This window comes from Nicotiana tabacum, chromosome 19, assembly GCF_000715075.1.
Source record: "Nicotiana tabacum cultivar K326 chromosome 19, ASM71507v2, whole genome shotgun sequence".
NCBI lineage: Eukaryota > Viridiplantae > Streptophyta > Magnoliopsida > Solanales > Solanaceae > Nicotiana > Nicotiana tabacum.
In genome coordinates, this window is record NC_134098.1 from 98155971 (window position 1) to 98175762 (window position 19792).

At 37.1% G+C, this 19792-nt stretch overlaps 1 protein-coding gene across 2 annotated transcripts; it reads left to right on the forward strand.

Annotated features, from left to right (window-relative positions):
- The first annotated feature begins 2082 nt into the window (after positions 1 to 2082).
- On the forward strand, positions 2083 to 14796 carry LOC107777650 (protein transport Sec1a-like). Of its 2 annotated transcripts, XM_016597734.2 has the most exons (22): positions 2085 to 2327; positions 3677 to 3735; positions 6566 to 6647; positions 7025 to 7103; positions 7471 to 7521; positions 7635 to 7731; positions 7849 to 7881; positions 8155 to 8283; positions 8560 to 8748; positions 8834 to 8917; positions 8994 to 9092; positions 9175 to 9245; positions 10247 to 10343; positions 10840 to 10965; positions 11062 to 11157; positions 11991 to 12107; positions 12195 to 12272; positions 12972 to 13180; positions 13362 to 13452; positions 13548 to 13637; positions 14182 to 14283; positions 14392 to 14796. In XM_016597734.2, exons 1-21 carry the CDS (start codon positions 2255 to 2257, stop codon positions 14233 to 14235), a joined length of 2004 nt encoding a protein of 667 aa, XP_016453220.1. In that variant the 5' UTR covers positions 2085 to 2254; the 3' UTR covers positions 14236 to 14283; positions 14392 to 14796. The 2 variants fall into 2 exon arrangements, with proteins under 2 accessions (XP_075094340.1, XP_016453220.1); XM_075238239.1 differs by having other exon boundaries at positions 2083 to 2327; positions 7635 to 7881.
- Positions 14797 to 19792: the final 4996 nt, after the last annotated feature.

Here is a 19792-nt window from a genome sequence, read left to right on the forward strand (position 1 = left end):
CTTTTTTATCCCAATTGCAATCTTTCTTTAGGTGTTTGAGGTGCTTTTCGATTATCGAATACATATACCTCGATACTGGCTTACATCGACCAGGGATCGATGAGCATTTATCGACCTTGAAATCAGAAGTAAGAACACACGCCCCGGGAACGCACTCCTCAGGCCGTGATTCCACCGATGTTTTATCGGCGGCACACTGTGAAGATGTAGCCTTCTCTTTCTGAGGAATGGTTTGTGATGTTTTTGACATTTTCGAATTCAAAAGTGAGGAATAGAAGAAGGTGGCAAAAATTTGGTAAAATTGAAGAGGGACTTTTTGCAAAGAGAAATCACAAACTTGCGGGTAAGACAAAGAATACGAAAAGGAACTTGAGAAATTTGGAAGATTGAAGATGTAAAAGTGGTAAATGATAAAAGGAAGGGTTATTTATAGGTTTAAACGATGGCGGTTCAGTATCAGCGGTGGCGGACCACCGTCTGACATGCATTAAATGCCTTGAAAAGCTAAATCGACGGGACAGCTATCATGTGCGTCATGATCGAGCCCGATGAAAACGTCAGCTCATCATCTGATCGAGCCTTTGAAAAATTATATTGTTTCTCACCACATTCTTCCTGAGAAACGAGGGGACTATCTGTGTGCGGTCGAAATAGATTTCGGCCTTCGTACGTCTGATCGAGTTCGAAAGATTATCGATTGAAGTAAGACCTCGGGATGGATTCCAAAGATGGTGCAAACAAGTTTCGAACCTGAGGGGCCGATTAATGTCGAGTTCGATATCGTCATCAAGCTCGGACCCGAATCGAACTATGATGCAAAATGAAGATATCAAGCTTATGATCCAGAGACCGACCAGCATTGACCCCGAATTAATTCGATAGCTCGAGTCAAAATCGAGCTCAAGCCAAGATCGAAAGTTCGAGTCAGAATCGAGCTCAAGCCAAGATCGAAAGTTCGAGTCAGAATCGAGCTCAAGCCGAGATCGAGAGCTCAAGTCAAGATCGAGCTCGCAGACAGGGGTCGTTGCAATCCCACTAGAGGAAAGAATATTAGCAGAAATTGTGAGAAAGCTGATTTATCATGGGTCTCCCACTGAATATTTATAATTATATTTAAAGCAAGATCCCTACACTATAAAGGGCATGGTTATCATTTCTGTAAGGGCAAGTTTTTTGCTAAGATCGTAATTCAAGCATCATATTCTCCTATAGTAAAGAGTTGTTCTTTCAAGCTTTTTAATCCGATTTCACTTGTTCATTCCATAATCTCATCTTCTTTGCAACCTTGTCTATTTTACGTTATTTGCAACCTATACTCAATTTTCTATTTATCCGTATGATTTGTATTAAGTTACGCCACATATCTTTAGAATTACGTACAAATTCAACTCTATCCGTTTTTCGGGTAAACAAAGGTAAAGAATAAAAAGCCAAAACAGAAAAACAGCGAGATTAAGGGAGAGGGATTTTTTTTAATAATCTGGGTATGTCGTATTGAGTTGATGATGCACGATTAGTTGGTTGCCAGTAGCAGTTTGTTGGAGTACCTAACATGCCAAGTCTAAAGTTGTGGGTATCAAATATAAATTACTTACTCATATTCATAGGCTTTTTTTTTTTTAACTTCCAAAAATGAATATGAAAAATGGCCCCAATTTTCACAATTACACTCACCGCATCAATTAAACTCAAAATAACATTTTTAATAGTTTATTATATTTTTACTTAGTACTCAAGTAAATTGAAATCTTCAATTTTACCGTTAATATCAATAAAATATAATCGAAAACTTAATTTTTAGTTGTAAAGAACTTAGAAGTTACTAATCATTATTATTCCAACAAATGAATGATTTGCAAACTACTTCAAGCATTTTGGGGAACAAATTGGATGCCATTGAATAAGGAATATGGAGATTTTGGTATCGAACGAAAATGAAAAGGGAATAACATTATAATAATACTTATTGTGTAAGAAAAGGAAAAGAAGGGAGGAATAAGTAGAAATAAGAGAGAATTGAAGGACGAGAAAGAGAAATTTACAAAGAAACCCACCGTTAGAGTTCTTTGTGCTTCCCCACGAAGTTTTAACGACTCTTTCTTTGAGTCTCCCCTTCAAAAACGCACTCTCCAACAATTTTCTCCCTCCACTTTCTATCTACGTCTCTCTCTTTCTCTCAGAAAACTTCCAATTCAATTCTGTATGTTCGAAAAATTCAGTTAAAATTCATAGAACCGAATTTGCATAGAGAATAATGTCATTTTCAGATTCAGAAACGTCCTCCCATGGCACAGAGTATAAGAATTTCAAGCATGTCAGCCGTGATCGTAAGCACTTATATCGCATTTACTTCAGATTTTTTATTACTCAACACTTGTGAAATCAATGCTCAATTTTTGAGAATTTGCGTTCGTAGCATATTAGCAATCCAACTAGTTTTGATAAAAGACTTTCCGGCCGTTAAAATGCTGATGACAGATATTAGATGCAATGCCTTTTGGTTCTTTTAATAAATCAGTTGCTTTAATGTGATGGTTTTATTTTTTAGGTCGTATAATTGGCATGAGAAAAATTTAGAGCCTGTTACATACTACTTAATTCTTAAGTCATTTATATTTCTTAGAGGTTATTTGATGATATATGATCAAGTGCTTTCTGGATCATCCCAGACCTTATCATTAGTATTAAAAAACTATTGCAATTTAGATGCTAAATAACCCCCCCCCCCAACAACCCAAGGAAGCATGGTAGATATTCAGCATTGTGCAGATTTGACATAACTTCTTGGATTTCAAGTAGGAGCTGATGAGTTTTGATTCTTACGTTAGTGCCTTAAATTGAAAAAAATAAGGGAGGGGGGGGGGGTGTATTTGTTGTTAACATGTGGAGGCTTGCACAACTTCTTTCCGTCTCTTTGAAAATTCACCAACTGTACTAAGTGATTGGTTGATTTTGGGTTGCCTTCCTAAATATGTATTAAGCTGAATCTTTAACGTTGATGCACAACGAGTAGCGGAGAGAGAATTAATGTCAAGCAACGCAACACTTCATGAAATCAGTTAGGTCATAAGAGCCATTTTACCCATGTGGTGTACAAGTCTTCTAATAAATGCAGTGTGGAGTTCACCTAGCAGTTGGACTATTGAAAAGTGGAAGAAGAGAGATGCAAACGGGAGACATTAACTAGTGAAATCATCTAACCTTTTGCTCTCATTATTTCAATCCGGCAACAAGAAGTATGTACGAAGAGAAGTCATGTGGAGTAATGAAGTGTAGCCTAAGATTTCTAATTCTATTGCAGCATCAACTTATGTCAATACCACCAGATTACTGATTCTTCCTGATGCATTGAACTTTCTCCACCTCTTTATCCCTTGATCTCTTTGGGAGACATTAACTAGTGAAATCATCTAACCTTTTGCTCTCATCTTTTCAATCCGGCAACAAGAAATATGTACGAAGAGAAGTCATGTGGAGTAATGAAGTGTAGCCTAAGATTTCTAATTCTATTGCAGCATCGACTTATGTCAATACCACCAGATTACTGATTCTTCCTGATGCATTGAACTTTCTCCACCTCTTTATCCCTTGATCTCTTTGGGTGTGCATGGAGCTTTACACTTCATTAAATGGTTTTATACTAATGCACTGACGTGTTGGTGTATTTTTGTTATAGGACTATTACATGAAATGCTTGGATCTTCAGGTTCAGGAGATTCAAGATCTTCATGGAAGGTATGTTAAAAGGAGGGATTTGTTACATGAAATCAGTTTGTTAAATTTTATCTGTTATCTTTGAAACGATTATATTTTCTTTATATTTTATAGTCTTAAATACTTATTCGCAAATCTTATCTCTTGTTTAGGGAAAGCTATTATTTTGTTATGTTGTGTTGTGAGTCCTACCAGCTTCAATTTTGGTTTACCTTGTGCATGAAGTGCTTCCCAGCTAGTGGGGTTAGGGGGAGAGTGGTGTATACCGTATGCAGCCTTCTCCTTACATTTTTGCAAATAGGTTGTTTCCACTCCTTGAACTGTGAATCAGAGGAGAAACTCTACCATTGTGCCAAGACTCGCTTGCTATGCTGTCAACACAAACTTCTAAAATATGTCCTGTTTACCCATGTTATCAAGTTTTGACATACATGGTTTGTAATAATTTATCTTATCCAATACAACTTGATTAATTTGACATGAATACTCTAACTTGTCATCTGAGTCATTTGACAATTGCTTGATCATGTATCGGAGCAAAGTCTCCTGTTGAGTATGTCAATAGTCAAAGTGTGCATGAGCAATTTGTGTCTGTTGACATACTTTTTATGGTATCAGAGGAATTTCAAAGCTATTACATTACTTCTTATCAAGATTAAGCATCAAGTATATTTAGACGTGTTTTTCTTCATATTGGTCTCAAACTCTTTTAAGCCATTCCTAGATTTGACATTGAATGTGTGAACTTGAAGTATGTGAGAATGCACGGGAGAAAAATCTATTTTTTAACAATGATACAATGAGGCCTATATATAATACATATTCTACTTCTACTACATATGGGACTATGACATATTCTAATCCTACTATATATGGGATTAGGACATATTCTACTCCTACTAGATATGGGACAATGACTATTTACACATAATTATCTAACACTCCCCCTCAAGTCGGTGCATACAAATCATATGTACCGAGCTTGTTACATATGTAACTAATACGAGGACCAGTGAGGGATTTGGTGAAAATATCTGCAAGTTGATCATTCGACATACAAGACCACTAAACTCCTCCTGAGCAACAAAACCATGTGGTTGCTGATAAACAGAACTTGGCCGAAAAGTCACCGGAACACTGCAAAATAGGTTCTAGAACACCACCAGCAAACAGAACTTTTCTGGAAATTACTGTTCACGCCAGAAAAGTGCATTGTTCACGCCGGAAAAAAATTAAAAGTTATCAGAATTTGATGTAATTTATATGGGTAGGCTCGAAATTGCTGGACGAGTAAGTTGTCCTGAAGATGTTTTGTAAAAACGTGGCCGGAATGGCTCACACATGCCGGAAAAATTATTGTAGCTCGTCGGAACCCTAGTTCTGGTGGCGCTTGGAGGCGCATGAGGGACTTTCTGCCGGAGCGACTAACTGGGGGTTTTGTCGCCCGACTTTTTCGAACAAGATGATAGTGTTGGTTTTCGCATAACACTTACCGATGAGGAGATAACACAAATCAATCTTGAGTCGTCAACTGGAAAGACGCACGGTGACCGACTTTTCTATTTCAATGGTATTGGGATTTCTGGGGTTTGGTCGCAGATCTGATGGTGGTACTGGTATATGCGCAGCACCACTGTAGCAGTGATGAACCCTGAGAACAAGATGAAGTTGCCGGAAAATTGCACGGCGACGAGATCTTTCTTCCCGGATGTCGCTGGAATAACGCACAACGATAATTTTCTCACTGAAGCTCTGATACCATGTGAGAATGCACGGGAGAAAAATCTTTTTTTTAACAATGATACAATGAGCTTTATATATAATACATATTCTATTACATATGGGACTAGGACACATTCTACTCCTATATTCTACTCCTACTAGATATGGGATAAGGACTATTTACACATAACTATCTAACAAAGTAAAATAAAAAATAGCATGTAGAGTCATGATTGACCGTCTAATAACATGGGCATGCGTCTTAAGGAAAGGAGACTGCTTATCCGGAGCTTAGATGGCATAGCTTGGCACTTGTTGTTACTGTGTTCTTTGTAATAACCATTGACACTTCTAAATAGATTTACTGTTTAGATATTAAAAAAAAAAGGGCAATACACAATTGTAAATTTTACAGCAAATACAAAATAATCATTAGATAATCTACGACGTAGAGTTAACACAATACTTCAAAATAATTTTCATACAGAAATATCATTGTATTTTTGCCCACGTTTCAGTTGTCAAATTTTAAACTAGATTACATTGTCTAAACATACTTATAATTTTCAATTACTAATATGGGGGGAAGTTGAGGTATTCAAAAAAAGCATGATCAAACGAATGAGCTTCCCTGTTGTTGCAACATCCTGCTACCTTCAAATAAATACTATTCAAAATATTGCATTGAAATGGGGATTTAGGACTGATGTCTTCAGTGGAGGATTGAGAGAACCAACTAACATTGTTATTTGTTTCTGGTGACAACAATTTGAATTGGAGACAGTAAAGTTTTGAGTTACAGGCTGCACTTGAACTATGCCTTTTGCTGTCATGCTCTAAGACTTTTCTACCCCATGCACAACATTCACTTCCTTGTTGCTAGGTTGATTGAATTCCTTCTCACGTTTATGGTGCTTTGTAAACATCTAATTATATGATGATGCCAATTTATATCTTTTTGACGTATCTGCTCAACGTATATCTTTTCATATCATGATTGTTAGTTAACATTAAAATATAGCTATTTAGTACATGTTCTGTGGAAGACTGTTCTGTTGATTTAAACCTGAGAGCGTGGGGAAATTGCCTTTTTTTGGAACTTATTCTCTGCTGAACTACTTTTATGCAGGTTCTTATCATGGATAAAGTAACAGTAAAAGTAATGTCTTCCACATGCAAAATGGCTGATATCACAGACCAAGGAGTTTCATGTGAGCTCCGCATACAATGAACTTTTTAGTTTGTCTGCGGAATTGTAGTTCTACGTAGTTGACAATCTGCCCTCACAAAATAAATTGTCAAACCCCTTCAACAAACCAAGAATAAATTGCATATCTCAATGAGAAGTGAGTGCTGACTAGTTTCATTAGGTTATGTTTCCGCTTATAAATTTCTATGTAGAAAATAAAATGTTTGTGGCACCACAGAAGTTAAGACTCTGTGATCTCTAGTTCTGTTCAGTCACATAAGTCTTATTGACTTTGTCACCAAACCCTGGTGCAATGAGTCCCAAAGCCCGATGTAGGTTAATCATTAGTTGTTAGTTCTTGAAACTGTCCTGATTCATTATGTGTATTTATTATGACAGTGGTGGAAGATCTTTTTAGAAGAAGGCAACCTTTACCAACAATGGATGCTATTTACTTCATCCAACCGTCAAAGGAGAAGTATGATCTTTTTTTCAACATCCCTTCTCTACATAATCATCTCTGCTTGATTTTGTATACAAAGCATGAGAACTGCCTATTTCCTTCATACATGATCTTTAATGTTCTATTCTTCACCTCCATTGCCCCTTACCTTCAAATTCCTGTATGATTGTACCCATTTCCAAAATTTTATGCTCATCATTTGTGCAGACATAATTTTGAATTTCATATCTTGATTAACCTTTATTGGATAAGAGCAAAGCTGGTTTGCATTTAGAAACATCGGTTCAGTTAATTCAGTGATTCTTGTCGAAAACATCGGATTCCTTTTCCTTCTGCAGCACTTAATAAAATGAGAACTAACCTTTAAATTTTGAATTTGCAGCGTTGTCATGTTCTTGTCCGATATGTCAGGAAGAGAACCTTTATACAGGAAGTATGTGACAGGATCTCGTTCTCTAGAAAATCAAGTGTACCACACTTTGTTTAATGTAAGTGAATCCTACGGTTCTTGTCATCTTACTTCTATTATTTTCCTATTTTCTTCAGAGCATATGTATACTTCAGTTCCCCAATACCTAAGGACCTGGTTGCCCGCATCAAGAATGACACAAGTGTAATACCCCGTATAGGTGCACTAGGAGAGGTAATAATCATGTGTTTCTGTCTACAATACTGTGTGCATCATGAAATTGATATCTTCACAAGTTTGACTGAATCTTCTTATTCATTTTTTTTCTTTTTCATTTTTTGCACAATGCAGATGAATTTGGAGTACTTCCCAATAGACAGCCAGGTACTTCGGCAAATATTTCGACAAACAATTTCTCGCCTTACTTGGAGCATTTAGTTCAATATCTGTCTATAAACTGGGACATTAGAAGAATTTTACAATTTTGATGAATGAAAAATGATGCAGCATATATGAAATGAACCTGGATCAATAGAAACGGACATAGATGATTCACATAGCCGACCCCAACTAATTTGGAATTGAGTAGTTGATCTGTTGATTGATGTAAGAATTTTGTGGATTGCAACTTTATTAATATGTCAGCTTTTATCACAGGGATTTGTCACTGACCATGAAAGAGCACTTGAAGAGTTGTTTGGTGAAAGTGCTCAAAATTCCCGGCGTACTGATGCTTGCTTGAATGTAATGGCCACAAGAATTGCCACTGTTTTTGCTTCGCTGAAGGTAATTTTAAGCTTCACAAATGTGGTGACTTGCTCTTTCATCTGAAGTTTTATGTAAAATGTACAAACCAAAAGACTACTGGTACTAGCTTTTTATCAGTTTATGTTACCATTATTCTATCAAAAAGAATTTGTTGATAAAGTTGGTACAGTTGTGGCTGCTCTTTAGGTATAAAAGATGTTGCATTTTCATATATGCCTTCGAGTTCTGTATATCTTCCACTTACAGTTCCCAGTGACCAACTTAGTTTGGCTAAACCTTTGTCTTTACATCCAGGAATTTCCTTTTGTGCGTTATCGAGGTCCCAAGGGACGTGATGGATCAACAACAAATTTCCGTGAATTAGTTCCTGAAAAGCTCGCTACAGCTATATGGAACAATATCACTATGTATCGGTCTAGTATTCCTAATTTTCCGCAGAAAGAGACATGTGAATTACTGATTCTGGACAGATCTGTTGACCAGGTTTTGAATTGATTTTGTTGATAAATATCAGTCAGCCCGGTCTTTTTTCATTATTATTAATATAACGACAAATCTTCTTGTTTAGATTGCTCCTGTGATTCATGAATGGACATATGATGCCATGTGTCATGACCTGCTTGATATGGATGGAAATAAATACGTACATGAGGTACGCATTGCTTCATGTTCTGGATCTCTTATATCAAGATTTTCCTGGTGTTTGATCGAAATGTATCTCACATCAGGTTCCTAGCAAATCAGGTAGTCCACCTGAGAAGAAGGAAGTTCTTTTGGAAGATCAGGATCCTGTTTGGTTGGAGCTACGGCATACTCATATAGCTGATGTAAGTCTTAAGAATTTCCTTATTCCTTTGATGCTTGTGAGTGTCATATGTTACTTCTGCTCCTAACTAAAGACTCTATCAGGCTAGTGAACGACTCCACGATAGGTTTACAAACTTCGTTTCTAAGAACAAAGCAGCACAGATGGAGCAGAGGTTGGTGTTTTAGCTGTAAATGATAAAATTTTATTCCTTTGGTAAATTTGTGAAGACCTGTAACATAATAATTATAGTACGTACTGTGCTTCATGTCTGTGGATGATGCAGCATTCAGTAACTTGTAGTAAGTTCAGCATGAGATGTTGTTCTGAGTCTTATAAGTATCAAGAGGTTGAGGGACTCTGCCAAGTTTCTCAATCTGAAAAGTAGCTTATTTCAGCAGTTTCTTATTTTCATATTTTGCTGATTATCATGTTATGTGCCTGAAACCTTTGACTATATGCTATCATGATATTTCTCATGTTATTATGGACCAATAATTTTAAGAAGTGCATAGCATCAAATAATCATTCACCACTGAATCTATGCATGGTATAATTCTAATGCATAATAATTCAAGGGCCGTTTGGTACGCAGACTAAATTATCCCGGATTATAATCTTATCTCACCTGGAAGGTCGGATAATATAATCCCAAGTTTGATGGGATAAGGTAGGATAAGGTGGGATATCCTGTACTAAGACTGAGGATTATAAATTTAATCCCACACTTTATCCACCTTATCCCACGTACCAAACGACCCCGGGTTTTGTCTGTTAACTGGCAGATAACAAGCATGGAAAACTTGTCTGATCCGAGAGCCATTGACGACAGAGGCTTGAGCTTCAAAATATAGCTTTTGCTTTTCATACACATCTTTTAGGTAGCACATTAGTTGTTTACTTTATTTCAGAAACAGTTGCACTCTATATGTGTGTGTACTTTTGGGGAAAAAAATCTTTTGAGGTATTTATTTTACTTGTAAATTCAACTGGAATAATTGGAATGCAGTGAAGAGGCCAAGTAATTAATCTAGAGCGTCTTATAATTGTTTTAGTTGTGACCAATTGATCATAGCTGTGATTTATTAGCTATATAGATGAGTAGATGTACAAAATTTTATTCATGAAACTTCCATTTTTCTGATAATCACTCAACTCGAATCTACTTTTACATAGAGATGGAGGTGAATTATCTACACGGGACTTGCAGAAGATGGTCCAAGCTTTGCCACAGTATAATGAACAAAAGGAGAGACTCTCTATCCATGTTGAGGTTTGTTCCTTCGTACTGGATCCATGTGCAAACTTCTTCCTCTCTTTCAAAGAGCAAACTTAACCATTTTCGTCCTTTTTCACAACTAGTAATTATGGAGTAACACTTAATAATTCTAAATGCAAGTAACTCGTACTTGAATAGAGGTCGACTGTAAGAAATTACCATTGACGTACTTTTGGATGTACAACTCTTAGGAGCTAGTTTCATCGGTTTAGGTTTGTATTCTAACTTTGTATAATCCCCAACAACACACCAGCTACTTCCCGACTCCATCGGCAGTAAACTAGAGCTTATGAGGATGGTCATATCTTATTTGAATACAAAATCTACTGAGGTGTTTAAGAGACATAATAGCCTCAATGTCATAGGTCTTACCAATGTTGAAGTCCGTATAGATATTCTTTGTTTATTTAGGACCAACTGAATTTTGACTATGTGATGAACCTTGCCTGCAATAAAATGCTGAAGTTTATTTCATTGCTTGATTGGTCAGATTGCAGGTGAGCTTAATAAAGTTATCCGAGAAATGGGTCTTCGGGAACTTGGACAGCTAGAGCAGGATCTTGTCTTTGGCGATGCAGGAACGAAGGAAATTATCCATTTTCTAAGGACGAAGCAGGTGATAATGTTTATGCTGGCTCAGAATACAAGTATTCAAACTCATTGTAATTTCCACTTCCAAGCATGGTCTTTGTAATAACTTCGCAGCATGTAGGATACTGCAGGTGAAAATAAATTACGCTTGATGATGATTTATGCATCTGTTTATCCAGAAAAATTTGAGGGCGACAAAGCAGCAAAACTGATGCAGGTATTTCATGCATGCTTATTTCTTAAAACAGTCTGATTCCCGTCTCTAGCCTATCATTGAACTTTTGTGCAAACGATCTAATGGTGGATTTGCATGCCTGTATTATATGGACACGTAATAAAACAATTGGAGATTAGCAGTTCCTGCTGTTGCTTTAAGGGAAGAAAGAATCTTCTGAAGAGAAGTGTAATAGTTTCGGTAATCCATTGAGAAAGATGATGCCCAGAAATAACTAAAGAAGCCATAAGTATCGGAAGAATATGAAATAGGGCATCACAAACAACAAATTTTTCCAAGTTAAAAATGTTGGGATTTCTACGCAGTGTTCCAAATAATACCAAAAAAAAAAGATGTTCCTATGAGCAATAATGCAGTCAGCTTAAGAGAGATCAGGTTTCTGTTTTGACCTTTCACATAGTTTTTTCAATCAGATTACACTTATAATGTGTCTGAATGTAGTTTAGGAATTGTGAAAAGAGTATGTCCAAAAAAAAGTTCTAATTTATGGAACAATTTTACCATGTGACTTTTAGATCAATGCTCTCAGGGATTTCCTGGCCTCCTTGGATAATATTTTGAGAATGAACCATTTGAGAAAAAAGTTCTCAACCAGATGTTTTTATGCCATAAGAAAATATGGTTGGTCAAGTTACATTTTCATGCACAAGGGTAATTCATCTGTCATCCATTTATCCATTTTCTAGTCCTAGAATCAACTTTTAAAGTTATTCATTGTCTCAAATGCATGGATATACTTTGTATTGGTTCATCTATACTGCAAATTGAAGCTAAGGAACCTTGGAAAGTTTTAATATAGATACTTTTTTTCTTAGTTAGCAAAACTGTCACCTGAGGATATGAAGGCGGTGAAAAATATGAGAATGCTGGAGGGTTCAGAAAAACGGAAGGCGTCAAGTGGAAGCTTCTCCCTGAAGTTTGATTCACAAAAGGTAAACATTAAAACTTACCTGGAGACTTCAGCTCATTATGCCAAAATGAGACCTGACAGTTGCTAGATTTTGTTGCTTGCATATTAGAAAGGGAAAGCAGCTAGACAGGATCGAACTGGAGAGGAAGAAACATGGCAGTTATTCCGTTTTTATCCCGTGATAGAGGTTCGTTATAAGACTTCCTAATCCTCCTTGAATGTAATTTTGCAGAAGTAAACTGACAAGATATTTTCATCTTTAGTTTAGTGCTGTGAGATTGTTAGTGTAAGAGTGTTGCAGTTTCTGCTGGCAGCCATGATTATATCTTGATTAAGTTGACTTTTAGTGTTGGAATAGGAAACTAATGGTCGACTTGCAACCAGATAGGTGTTAACTTCAAATTTCTACATGAACTGTAGGATTTACGTCCTAATTGACTGACTTAATCCACTGAACAACCTAGCACTGAGAATATTAGAGGATAATTTGACTGGAAGATCTTATTTATGCGCCACATAGAAGATACCTTCCCAGTACTTTATTAAAAATGGAATTTGCTTAAGGACCAATTTACCTTCTTATCACTGGAGGGTTCTAAATTATATTCCAGAAACTTCCATACTTGGAATCGCAGGGTACAATTGACCTTGCCTCTCTTATTGGAACTCTATTTTAGAGTTTGGGGGCTACAATGCTTAGAAAGCAGACATGATGCTTTCACAAAAGATGCTTCTTTAAACTGCCATTGTGTGACAGCGGATACATTCAGCTTCCATTAGTTTCCAGACTTTCTGAATGCTTTAACGTTTAATCAAATAGCTCTTCAAATGGCTTTGCTCATACTTCATACTTACTAAATCATATAACCAATCCTGCTTCTTTCAGGAGTTGGTTGAGAAAATGTGTAAAGGTGACTTGCCAAAAGATGATTATCAATGCATGAACAGTCCTCAACCAGCTACTCGTGAGGTCAATGGATCTTCTGTAAGGAATGCCCCACCAAAGACTGCTGAATCTACTAATCCACGCTCAGTGAGATCAAGAAGGACGCCAAATTGGGCACGTTCTCGTACTTCTGACGATGGATATTCAAGGTTTCCCCGTGGAATATCATCTTTAATAGATTTTTTTTTTATCCTTGAAGATCCAGACCTCCTTGATTTCATTATGAAGATATTGTCACTTTTCAGAAACACAAGTACCATATTTATTCATTCAATTCTTCATTATGCTTTCCCTCACCTTGTCTTATGCCTTTGTTGGAATTTTTTCTAGCGACTCTAATCTCAGAAGTTTTTCAACTGATTTTAAGAACATGGGACAGCGGATATTTGTTTTCATTATCGGTGGTGCAACTCGATCTGAGGTAAACCCTTAAATTGTAATTTCCATCCACTGGCTTTCCACCTAGGGAAGGCTTAGGCCTCTGAAATGGTATATTGTTGATATTCTTCTATGCAGCTTAGGGTTTGTCACAAACTTACATCAAAGTTAAGGAGGGAAGTGGTCCTTGGCACAACTAGTCTAGATGATCCACCTCAGTACATCACGGTAATATTACTTCATCCAGGAGTTTTTTTGTGACGTGCCTTTTGATTTTCTAAGAATTCTCACAATCTTCCTCTCTAGAAAAAAGATGTATGAATAACTCTTTTACACGCTTGCAAAACATTCATCCTAAAATGATCAATCTTGGCATCAGTCATTCAGAGACTTCAGGTTTTTCAAGATAAAACTCCAAGATTCATGAGTTAAAATTTAAGTTTTACATAAGATGAGTTGATCCATGCCAGATTAACCACTTCAAGTTTTGCCGCATGTGAATATTGGATTTACTAAAAAGTTTGTTTACAAAGGTATACAAGCAAAGCTATTTATTAAAAAAACGTCTGTTTATGATGGCATACAAGCGAAGTTATCCATTAATCTCCGATAGGCCTTCTCCTCATTTCAACATCCAAATTGTTGAAACTGCAATCTGATGATGAAGCAGCTTTCCAGGCTATAGAGCTATAAGATTTGCCAAAATTAGGAACTATTAGTCAAGTGAAATATATCCTTAGTCTGAACTCATTCTTCTCATCTTGTTTTACAGAAACTGAAATTGCTATCAGAGAAAGAACTTTCAGTAGATAGCCTCAGAATTTAATATGGTATTTGGGATTTGTAGACTACATTATTGGTTGACACCCGAAAGGTCAGTGAGAAAGCTAAACTAATTGTTGTTTAATGGTTTCTTCTCCTTTTTCTTCCATTTGAAGAAACTACTGGAACCCTGCCCTCAAACAACTTCTTTATATTTTAGGGTGCAGGGTGCAATATATACTTAAGGAGCACATTGTTGTTTTTTGATGCTTTTTTTATTGGTTTTGCGGGAAGAACTTGATTCATTGCAAAGGCAGATCAATTTTAAAGAAGGCTTCATGATACTGGAATTTACATATGGCAGTATACTAATCTTGCAGCTTAGGTAGAAGAACCATCTTTGGAATTAGAAGATGATATAGAAACTTCCTTCCAACATTCATGAGGCAGTGAAGGAGTTTGAATGCAACTTAGTTTTTTTGTTTTAAACTTCAAACACAAGCAGGATTGCACTCTTGAATTTTGTAATTGTACTAAATTTAGTTGGTCAAGTTTGTCTCAAGGCATGTGTTTAAGGAAGAAGATTACTTGTATCTGTTTCTTTTATGAATTTTCTGTTTCAATACACTGTCTTTAATGCCTTTGGTCGATGATTGGTTCAACTGGTACCTTCTCAGGTGATCGAACTTAAATTCAATTTGCGTGCCACAATTTTTTAGTTATACAATCCTAACATTACACCTAATACCAATTACATGCTATATAGATAAAGAGTACTGTGTTAAACTTATCTATTCCTGGTTTAATATCTTTACGTAATATAAAGTATTTATAAGTTATAACTTTAACAATTTTTTCCGTCCATATGATATCACAAATAATTAGTGTATAGGTCAAAATCTGCCCTAAAATATTTAGGGTAATGCAGCATTAAGGAAAGAATCAGTCGAGGTCGGCCAGGGAACAACGAGGTTCGTGGTAAAGATGGCAACAATGGCCGAGTGTAAGGCCCCGGAAATTTTTTCTAACGATTTAATATTTTAAAGTACGCCAACGGTATTTGGGAATAACATGTTAGAGCATTAAAGGAGACCCATGGGATAGAACCACATTATTTCGAAATGAAACGTATATGTTTAAGGTGTGTTGAAACATACTAAGGTGTTTTGTGAATAGAAAGAATTCGTGTGGAACAAGTAGGATACATTAAGTGGAAAGGATATCTCAATTCGCACAAGACCCTACTTCAAACGTATACTGCTACCAAAGTATAACGACTTATGAGGTGATCTACCTATAAAATTAAAGCCCTTTGAGTCGAGTTTCTAACGCTTCAAACCGTTTGTCATTCGGACATTCCTACAAGAAGTTATGATCAAATTACCAAAGGCTGGCGGAGGAGCCTGCGGATGCGAAGCATCCGAAGCCGCGTCCGAAAGAGAGGCTGGCAGTGAAGTGCTGCCATAGCGTCCAGGTCCGCATCCGAGCTTCAAAGAGGAGTGAAGTGGGGATGCGAAGCAATCCAGGGCCGCATCCGAAACCCAGAAATCTGGGCCTATAAATACAAGGTCGGGGAAGGGGGATATTTTGAGTATTTGGGGGTTAGGGTTCTTGAGGTGAAGGGACGATTTTGAGCTCAAATCAAGTCCAATCAATCAAGGTAAGTTGTTAATGATGTTTTGGGTTGATTATTACTCAATATACATGAGTTCTAACATCATTCTTACAACCAAATACAAGATTTCATCATCAAATCCTCAAGAACACAAAAATCACCAAAGTTGTGATTTTTCAAGATTGAGCTACTAGAGGTAATTTCAATGCTTCAAACTCGTTTAATATGAGTAGTTAGAACTATTTGAAGCATTTGTTGCAAGTTTTAATGGTTGAAAGATTGGATTATAAAAATCTAGTTCATGACATGAATAGTACTTTTGAGAAAATAAGAGAGAAGGTGAATGGTAATCTTGGCGATGAAATTTATGAATACATTGAACCTATGTGATTTGTTACTAATATTGGTCTCATTGGATGTTGATATTGTAGATTGAAGTTGAGTAGTGTAGTGCATCGTTGTAGTATCATTAAGGGAAGAATTTGAGGTATGTTGGCTAAACCCTTCTTTAAGAATTGGAATTCCCAATATCCTTGTAAGTTCCGAGATGTTGATTATAAATGGAGTATTCCGATAAGTTTTGTGACGAAGATATATGTTCAATTCGTGTTTCAAATGATCTTATCATATTGCATTATAAATTGAGGATGTGTCCCAAACTATGGATAATGTATCCACATGTTATAATTTCTAGTCGTGATTTATGTGAAAGTTATTATGCCAAGTTGTGTAGAGATTGTGACTGTGATACACCTCCACCCGCATACATTGGGGTGAGGCGGTATGATTGCTTTGTGTGGGGATTATGGTATAGAGATTGTGACTGTGATACACCTCCACCCGCATACTTTGGGGTGAGGCGGCATAACCGCTTTGTGTGGGGATTATGGTATAGAGATTGTGACTGTGATACACCTTCACCCGCATATATATTGGGGTGAGGCGGTATGATCGCTTTGTGTAGGGATTATGGTATTGTGGGACTGCACCTCCACCCGCTAACATTGGGGTGAGACGGTACGACCGCTTTGTGTATAGTTTTGGTATTGTTGTGGCACCACCACCCGCATACATTGGGGTGAGGCGGCATAGCCGTTTTGTGTTGGTATTGGTATCGTTGATGTATTTCCACCCGCATACATTGGGGTGAGGCGGCATAGCCGCTTTGTGTTGGTATTGGTATCGTTGATGCATATCCACCCTCATACATTGGGGTGAGGCGGCATAGTCGCCTTGTGTAAGTTCTTAGTACTGTGGTTATATATCCACCCGCATACATTGGGGTGAGGCGGCAGGGCCACTTAATTAGAGTTGTGGTATTGTATGTACACCTCCATCTACATACATCGAGTGAGGTGGCAGGGCCGCTTTGTGTGAAGATGGTTACATAGGATCTCATCTTAAATCCTATAAATGTTGTTGATAGCTTTTAATAAGCTTGCTATGGTTGAGATAGTTTTCTACATTATTCTATTGTCGCACTGATTCATCATAATTATCTTGTATTTCTAAATTCTTAAATTAGTGTTTAGTTTTCATACTAGTACTATTCGACGGTATTCCTTTTTTCGGGGGCGCTGTATCTTTAAATGGATGCAGGTGGTTCCACAGCAGGAGACATTGATCAGTGATAGCAGTACACCTTCTTCCCAGCTGACTTGGTGAGCCCCACTTCATTCCGAGGTCATGAATCCTTTGTTCTTTGTGTATTTTGTTTGGGGTATAGTCGAGGCCTTGTTGTCGGCATTATCATTGTACTCTTCTTTATCTATAGAGGCTCTGTAGACATAGTGTGGGTTGTGTATTGGTGCTGGGGAAGACAAAATATGTTATGTTGTGGTTGTATTACTTGTCCATTGAGACTTTAAAAATGATGAAGCTATTGGAAATGAATTGCTATTGTAGACGTGAACACCATTTTGTCTAATTAATGAAAATAGGTATTATCTCCATTTGTGGATGAGTTTGGGTAGAATGAAATCTAACAGGCTTGCTCAGTCGGGTTCACTCGGTTGAGCGCCGGTCGCACTCCTCGGTTTTGGGGCGTGACAAACTTGGTATCAGAGCCTAAGGTTTTAAAGTGTCCTAGGATGTCTCGGAGCCGTGTCTAGTAGAGTCCTTATTATCGGTGTGTTGTCGACCACATCTATAATTAGGATGTTACATGGGTATTTAGGAATAATACCCTTCTTTGATATTCTGAATCATGCGATGAAACTGGTTGTGAAATTGTTCTTCCTCTAACTCATACGTTGAAGTTCGAGGTAAGTTTAAATGCTCTTTTGGTTTATTCCATGTAATGTTGTTATGTGACTTGACGAATGGGTAAAGGTCTGAATATTAAACAGATGGCACATGTATCATGTTGAATGAATGGTATGGCCATATGAGACAAGTATATATTACTATGAGCATACTTTATATGAGAAGATTGCTAGAAGTGATTACCCACCTCCAAAGAGGCATTGACGTGATAAATGAGACCTAAGCTTAACTAGTACATGTGAATAGTGTGGGAACCATGTGTATGATTCTAAGATGTAAATTTGTTACATAGGCACGTGATATATGAAAGGCATGGCCTGGAGAGTAATGATAAATGTGTAGTTCTCTCACGGGAGACAAGAAGTTATGAAAGGAGAGTTAAGTGAACCCACAATGAGAAGACCCTAGAATTATGAATATTATAAAAATCCCAGGAATGTGCGAAGTGGTGTTACACTCCAAAAAGAATATTGACACGAGGGATTTGGATCCAAGGCATGTGTGGCTGAATAAGAGTAAAGAACTTATGAGGTTAATACCATGGGGACTTAAATCTCCCTAATAGTCAATCATATACAAGAGGACTAGAGATATGAAATATGTGTCCGTCAAATTGCTAAATTCAAGACTGATGTCGAAATGTGAAACATTCACCCCAATTGGGGAGGAAAGGACCATGCTGAGGCTACTTAAGTGCAATAAAACGAGAGTAGGGCCATGTAGCTATGATGTTTGGATATTTTGTTGAAGACATGTGTAGTCTAGAAAAGTGGTAAGGGATAACGTGATTCTCTGAAAGGAAATGCAAAAGATAAACCACTAGTACAAAAATAATGTGGAAGGTTAGGAAATGTAAATTCTTTGTACGTGGCAATATACATGACAAGGTCAACGACACTAGAAACTAAGAGTAAGGTTTGCAAAAGTGTTTTATACTTGTTAAAGAGTCAGGAACAATTGAAAGATTTGTTAGAAAAGGGTTTCATCTGACCTAGTGTGTCACCTTGGGGCGCACATGTTCTCTTTGTAAGAAAGAAGGATGGGTCACTACGTATGTGTATTGACTATCGACAGCTTAATAAAGTAACAATCAAAATTAAGTACCCACTACCAAGGATAGATGACTTGCTTGACCAATTGCAAGGTGCTAAGTATTTCTCCAAAATTGATTTACAATTCGGGTATCACCAATTGAAGATCAGGGAGCGGGATATTTCAAAAACAGCTTTTAGGACCCGGTATGGGCATTTTGAATTTCTGGTGATGTCTTTTGGGCTAACAAATACCCCAGCAGCCTTCATGGATCTTATGAATCGAATTTTTAAGCCATTCCTCGACTCTTTTGTGTTAGTGTTTATTGACGATATTCTTATATATTCACAAAGTCGAGAAGATCATGCCGATCATCTTAGGGTAGTTTTGCAAACCCTGCAGCAGCACCAGTTATATGCAAAGTTTTCAAAGTGTGAATTTTGGCTTGAATCGGTTATATTCTTGGGTCATGTAGTCTCTAGTGAGGGAATTAAGGTTGATCCTCAGAAAATTTCAGCGGTGAAAAATTGGCCGAGGCCAACAACTCCAACAGAGATTCACAGTTTCTTAGGCTTTGCTGAGTATTACAGAAAGTTTGTGGAGGGGTTTTCTACTCTTGCCTCTCCATTGACTAAATTGACGTAGAAGGCAATTAAGTTCCAATGGTCAGATGCTTGTGAAAAGAGTTTCCAAGTATTGAAAGCAAGAT